Source organism: Scomber japonicus, chromosome 8, assembly GCF_027409825.1.
Source record: "Scomber japonicus isolate fScoJap1 chromosome 8, fScoJap1.pri, whole genome shotgun sequence".
In the NCBI taxonomy this organism is placed as follows: Eukaryota; Metazoa; Chordata; class Actinopteri; order Scombriformes; family Scombridae; genus Scomber; species Scomber japonicus.
The window spans coordinates 4,961,149-4,968,443 of NC_070585.1; the positions used below are offsets into that span (position 1 = coordinate 4,961,149).

General features: G+C 39.0%; 1 protein-coding gene across 1 annotated transcript in view; it reads left to right on the forward strand.

Moving 5' to 3' along the window:
• The first annotated feature begins 3,561 nt into the window (after positions 1-3,561).
• slbp (stem-loop binding protein) overlaps positions 3,562-7,295 on the forward strand; it is a 9,299-nt gene continuing 5,565 nt past the window's right edge. Inside the window, exons 1-7 of the mRNA XM_053323412.1 lie at positions 3,562-3,791; positions 4,773-4,904; positions 5,351-5,464; positions 5,974-6,045; positions 6,214-6,336; positions 6,510-6,665; positions 6,774-6,882. Of these exons, the coding sequence (XP_053179387.1) occupies positions 3,733-3,791; positions 4,773-4,904; positions 5,351-5,464; positions 5,974-6,045; positions 6,214-6,336; positions 6,510-6,665; positions 6,774-6,882 (765 nt within the window). The 5' untranslated portion in view covers positions 3,562-3,732. The remainder of the gene's footprint in view (positions 3,792-4,772; positions 4,905-5,350; positions 5,465-5,973; positions 6,046-6,213; positions 6,337-6,509; positions 6,666-6,773; positions 6,883-7,295) is intronic.

The following is a 7,295-nucleotide window of genomic DNA, read 5'->3' on the forward strand; positions in this document are numbered from 1 at the left end:
AGATTTCATATTCAAAACATAAAGTGAATTTATAGAATGTGATGTGTTGTCATAGATTAAACTACCCAACTTTAGTTCAAATTAACTTCACATGAGCTAACAGTAAAATGCTAAATGAAAGTTTGTATTAGTAATTACAATAAAATATTAAATACAACAATCACTTGAGGCCTTCCTTTTTTTTAGTTTTTTTCTCATGACTCTTATGTGTAGTACTGTAGTAAATAGTGTATCTCTACATAGTTATAATGCTGAATTAAAGTATGTGATTACTTATTGCATCAGTGTGAGAACATGAGCTCTCATCTCTGTGACTGAAAACTGTTTCTCTTTAACTAGATCATTTACTCTTTAAGTCTGTCTAAATTAACATAATTGTGTCATTATTCTTACTCACCATTAGAAAGGTTGCATCCAAACAAGGCTAATGCTGCTGCTATGAACCTAACTAGTGTTAATTGTAGAATGAAGAGGCAGAGCCGAAATCAGCGAACAGCAACAGCTAATCATTCATAGCTGTAGCTTCTTTATCCGTGTCTGTTCTTCATGTTGATCACATTCCTTCACTGGGAAGACCGCCAGAACATAACAACACCATTACTGCTCTGTCAGTCTACTAAGATGCACTAGTTAATCCACTGCTAGCAGAGGAAGTGTGTTAAAAATAGCATCGTTTGATGAGCTAGCATGGCCTGAAAACACAGGATGGAACAGCAGCCAATCAGGAGAAAGCGTTCCCGGTTGTTATGGGAATTAGAGTCACAGCCTCCTCCTCCTCCTCCTCCTCCTCCTTCTTCTTCCCTGTGTTTTAATGGCTGCTGGTATCTAGGTAGCGGGGTCACTCCCCTAGATTGGAATCTAATGTACAAGCATAACTTCTCTCTTTGATTTGGAACAACATATTAATTGGTCTTCTTTTGGAAACGTGTCTGGCTATTAGCACATAAGTTCTTTATTACTAACAAAATCAAAGAAGTGTATCCTTAAAAGTCCTTCAGTTTCTACCCAACTAACTTTCATTTACAAAGACTGATGTAAATTACACTTTTTGGTCACTGTTTTTTTATTTATTTTTTTTTACACAGAAAAGGGATAAGACATGCTATGGAAGAAAGGGCTACATCTCAGGTTAGATGTGTTGTTTGTAGGTATTAGGTGACAAATACAGGCAAGGGTTGGTTAAGGTTTAGAGCACTCTGCTGTTAAATGCAACTCTAAAAGGGAGACTGTTCAGCCCAGCATTATTTTGCATAATGATTAATGATATATTTGAATTAGTGGAACATTATGCTGATGATGGGGGGAGTAAGAGGAAGGAATTTAGATTTTTTTTTTTTTTTAAATGCAAAGGGCAATAGGGAAAGTGGAGGAATTGACACTTAGTGGGGATTTAAACTGTCAGTGGCAAAATCTCAGGTCATATGCTTTGCAAGGCGGCATAAGCAATTTTTATAGAAGTTATATGGGCAGGTACTGGAGCAGGTCAGAGAGGTCAGATTTCTGTGAGTTATATTTGATGAAAAGCTCACTTATACCAGAAAAATAAGAAATAAATGTAAAAAGGTAAATACTTTGTTAAGATGTATAACAGGCCAAGACTGGGGAGCAAGTACAAAATCTCTGTTAAGCATTTATAGGGCCAGATCAGTTTTGGATTATGGATATGTCTGCATCAGAATCAAATTGAAAGAAATTGGACAAAGAGCAAACAAACGCAATTTACACATGTACTGGAGCATTTAAGACAACCCCATTATCTGCACTGCAGGTACAAGTGGATGAAATGCCACTGGAAATTAGTAGAAGCAAGATCATGTTGGCATATTGGATCAGTTTATCCAGCAAAAGCCAGGATGGAGTGCTGGGAACACAGGAAAATTAAAGTCAGAAGTTTTAGGTGGATAGGCAAAGAAAAAGCGCCAGAACTAAGGTTATCTGGATTAAACATTAGTAAAATAGTTCCAATGTCAGTCATACCTCCCTGGAAATTCAACACTCCAGCAAAAATACCCCAATTACTGGAAAAAAACAAAAACAATCTCAAAAAAGTACCGGCATGGACAGTAGTACAAAACTATATCAATCAGTAGATTTACAGATGGATCAAAAGACCCAAAAACAGGACGCACAAGAAAAAGCAGTTTTCATCCCAAAATATGAATAGCCATCAAAAAGAGGACATCGGATCATCTCACAGTGTATATATAAATATATATACAGTAGAGATGATGGGGATAGTATTGATACAGTGGGTGGAAGATAACAGTCAACATAATGTAACAATAGCAACAGATAGTAGGCTATCTCAGCACTTACAAGTATTCAATTTTACTGGAAATATCTCATCAAATATACAGAATATATAACAAATGTGTGACTATTTCCTTCCTCTGGGTTCTATGGAGTTAGATTTGTTTCATAATGTTGTGTGTGTGCAGATCGACAATCTGTGTGTAAATGTGTAATCTGTAAATAGTAACAGAAATGTATATGAAGTGTGTGCTAGATAATATACATAGAACAAATAAACACACTAATAATCACTGTATGACATTAACATGAAACCATGAATGCACGTCACTTATCGCTGATAAACATTTTAAAAAGCTCATAGAAAGACTGCGTGCTCTTACTTTGATATGCGGAAATGACGTCACCAGTAGGCGATCACTTGCTATCCGAAAATAGCCGAGTGATACGAGTGGATTTTCGTTCGGACGGGCGGAAAGTTTGTTTCAAAACTCCGTGTGTGTAAAAAGCAAATCCACAAGCGTAGAACTGAGATCCACAAATGTTTTTTCGATTCACAAATAAAAACTGAGTTCACAAAATTAATTTAATGCATTTTTTATATTTGTGGAATTTGTTTGTGTATTTGCAGATCCGTTTTATATTTGCAAAATATTTTTGTGAGTATACAAATCTTTTTTTTGTATTTGTGGAAGGTGTTTATATTTACAGATTACACATTTACACACAGATTGTCGATCTGCACACACACAACATTATGAAACAAATCTAACTCCATACACCTTTACAGTATACAATCACAAGTCCGAAATAGTGAAATACGGGGCAAGAACAGGAGTGAAGAAATGATCATAACACGACTCAGGATAGGACACACAGGACTCAATCAAACATTCAGGAAAATAGGGAAATATCCAACAGGTTTTTGTTCACAATGTACACAACCGGAAACAGTTCAATATATTGCTGGAGTGTAATAAATACAGGGAGGAACGACGGGAGGTGATCCTGCTGAGGAAAAGAACAGCTAGAATTGACTTTAGGGAATCTGTTATGGGTGTAGGCTACATCATAAAGGGTTGAGGGTTTTAATGAAACATTTAAAGGACTCGTGTATAAGAAATGGGCTATAGGTTGTTTTTCTTCGTGTATTTATTTTTTTAAATGTATAGTTCTAAACATCTTCCACACTCCAGTCCAGTAGGAGGCGCCAATAAAAACTAATAAAAGAAGACGAACCACGGAAGAAGAAGCAAATCGGGCAGTGACAGTTTCCCCTGCATTCTACGTCACTTCCTGCTTGTAGCGCGCTACCTGCAGATGTGAGGCCGCGCGTCTTATTGGCGGGTGTCTGTCATTGTTAATCTGAAGGAAACACACCAGAAGAAGTGTTGGCGGTTAGCTGCTACTAGACTCGCTTAAAGTCTCCTAGCTGATTCTCAGATAGCACTAACGTAGTTTAACTCAGCAATTATCAAGAAAATGTCGAACTGGATCAGAAGCAGACGACGTGATGCTCACAGCAGCGAGAATGCAAACAGGTATGTTTTAAATGTTATACTTTAACTGATCTAGCGTTAATATAAAGCTGCAGTGTATAGAAGGCACTGTTAGCTGACATTCTTGTTCGATGCATTGTTTGGTTGATATGTTACTAGCAGAACACAACATGTTTGTTAGTAACTTCATGAATGAATGGTTACATCTGTTCATGCTCCACTGAATACTCTTACCAAGTCAAAAACTGTTGTGGAATGTTAACATTATCTTCTCTCCTGCGCTAATCTGACAAGCTTCAGCCTCTTTAATGTCGTAGTAACTAGTTGTTTTGTATATAAGTGAATGTTGGGATACATAGCGCTACTACTGCGTTGGTATGTGAATGGCAGACAAAGAGGCGGTAAACCGTACCAGTGATCAGTCACATTGATCGTGTGTGCAGATAGTTAAAAGCTTGTTTAACCGCGTGTACAGAGGGACTGCAGGAAACATCAGTAGTAAAGTCACTGGGACCCTAACCCTACTTACGCGGGATACAACCCAAGTGATATACACGGTGGTGTTGGTAAACGACCGGCGGCGACCCTGCCCGGGGCCGGCGTTCAGAACAATCGGAAGTGTGAAGTAAATGGCGGGAGCATTAAACAAGTGCTTTCTATTCTGTTGAACGAACAAAATAACTATTTAAACTAATACAACTTCAGTAATGGTTCATAATAAAGATGTGAACTTTATTATAATGAATTAAAATATTTTAAGTCTTTGTTCTACTCTGAGGAAGGAAATGAGGAGTGCTGCCATCTTGTCACTGAGCTCTCAGATTGTTTGGATAACTATTTAGGGCTCTGTTTGTCTGTGCTGATCTGTTATTGTAACTTTAGTTACACCTCAAAACAACAAGGGGCAGCTAGTCTGCATGATAGTTCTGCAGTTTGGGTGTGTGTTGCTTTGCTTTGTTTGACACACTGTCAGGTATTACAATGAAACTGAACATACTCTGTAATTGTGTGTTTCCTGTGTAGGAGCGAAGGCCCTTCTCGATGGTCCCATTGCAGGAAAAGAGGGATTGATGGAAGCCTGCGGTCCAGTAGAGATGGAGGTGATGGGGCGAACACTGACAGCAGAGACAAACACTCTGACAGCAGACATGCCAGGTAAGAGTATACACCTACAACTGAATTTCAATCATATGTTTATGTGCAAATGAAAAGTCTGTTTCCTGCATAGTGCTGCATTCGCTATGTTTCGCTTAGATTGCCAGAGTGTCTCATTGGCTTTGGCTGTGAAAAACACTGCAGAACCCAGTTCATCATCACTCACTGAAGCATGACAGTTGGGTCATTTCTTTCTGTCACATCAAACTCACAAAATAGTGTTAAATCTCCCTTATGCTTCAATGTAAACTTTTAACTGACATAAACCTACACACAATACTCTAAAGTAAAGGCATTTTAGAAGGAGCCGGACTAAGAATTGATAATCATCTAATATATACTGTTTGGAAAAGAAAGAATGTATATTCTGACTATGTGGCAACAACACCTAACATTTCCCCTCACTGTGTTTATGCTGTTATGTACCCTTTGTGTTTTCTCTCTAGTTTCACCACTCCAGAGAGCAGAGGGCCGGTGTCTCGGTGTGGCAGACAGGGTGACTGGGGCAGCCAGGTGGAGGATGCTGAGATGAGGAGAGATGTACACAGAGACATGCAGCGGTAACCACACTTTGCACATATTTCAGTGGCTTTATCTCTGATCAGGGTGTCGACGCAGGTCTTAAATTAAGGCCATAGAAGTTACCAGGCCATTTACTATTCTTACAGAAGTCATGTTAGAAATGATTTTGGATGTGCTTTGCAGGCTGTTGGCTTTTGGCAGATGTCATACATCTGTAAACTAAAAGTGGGATTGTTTGGATAGTGTCATTACTTGTAGTAAACAGTTGAATCAGACGTGTAGCTCATCCATCTGTCCCTTTTCTGCCACATATTGAAGTCCAGTTAATTCAGTTGATAATATCATAGGGGATTTATGTTATACACAGCTTGGAAGTTCTGAAAATGTGATACAATAAATAATTGTAGGCCATACCATCCGTACTGGTCATTGTTTCATACTTAATATCAGTGGTCTTTAAATTTGACTTGGGGAATCCAGTGGAAACCCTGCTGGGTCCACTGAGAACACACTCTTTATTGAGGGCCTGTGTGTGCACTGTGTTCAGTTACAGGAGGAGGATACTGGGTGCAGAGGTCACCCAGAGAGAGAGAAAGATCTCCTCTGGCTCTTCTGAGAGGTATGTCTCATTCTCTCATATTCTTTGTTGATAAAACACAGTCCTGTGAATGCAGTAATACATGCTGTCTGTCATTTATCGTTTATCATACACCATTGTAAACTCTTCAACAATTTCCTGAACCATCCATTATTGCAGAGCATTTATAATTGTGTGTGTCTGCTGCAGCTGTGACTCCAGAGAGGGAGAAAACATGGAGACTGATGAGGCTGTGTTGTTACGGCGACAGAAACAGATCAACTATGGCAAAAATACACTGGCCTATGATCGATACACCAAGGAAGTTCCTAAGTAGGTTTATACAAACACACACACACACACATCCTCATTCAATACAGCTCTGCATTTATTACAAGTACAGTACAAACCATCCCAGCAGGAAATAACTGCTCACAGATCTGCATCCACATGTTCAGCAAAGAAGTAACATGAAGCCTTCTGTTTCCATTGTTTGTTCTTTCCAGACACATGCGTCAGCCGGGTGTTCATCCAAAGACTCCCAATAAGTTCAGGAAGTACAGTCGGCGCTCATGGGACCAGCAGATCAAACTGTGGAAGGTCAAACTGCATGCCTGGGACCCCCCAAGAGAGGAGGGCCAAGACAAAGTCCTGGATGACATGTAAGCAAACAGTATACAACTAGCTGAAGCTCATAAAGATCACATCCTGTACACATTTATGTACTGTCTCTGTCAGCTGTTGGTCATGTTCATGTGTTGTTCCTGTAGTGATGAGCTGGGTCTCGATGATGTGATGGACATTGAGCTGGACTTCCCAACCTTGTCAGACTCTCAGAATGCCACAGTGTCTCTCACCACACGCAACATTTCACTGGAGGTGAGTTTAAAGCTCAAACGCACACATGCTCATGCGGATGGAAGGGAAACACACAGCTGACGTTCAGCAGCATTTGATTTAATCTGAATCCCATTCAAACTTCGCTAAATCTATTTCCGTTAAGTTTTCCACATTTTCAAGTCTCAAAAAATAAGAACGACTTCATTCAAATGATTTGCTAGTGTGTGTTTTGTCAGTGCACAGCGGTCAGCTGAATATGAAACAAGTGGAAAGCTGCAACAGTAAATCCATAAATTCATTCATTCCTCAATCAACAGAAGATTAACTGCAACAATTTTTATAACCAAATAATCACTTAGCCACAAAAAATAAAAGTTGACTGGTTCCAATGAAAATGTGTATTAAGACAGATTAAGATATTTGCAAATTTGTGTGGTTTGATGTAACAAAAC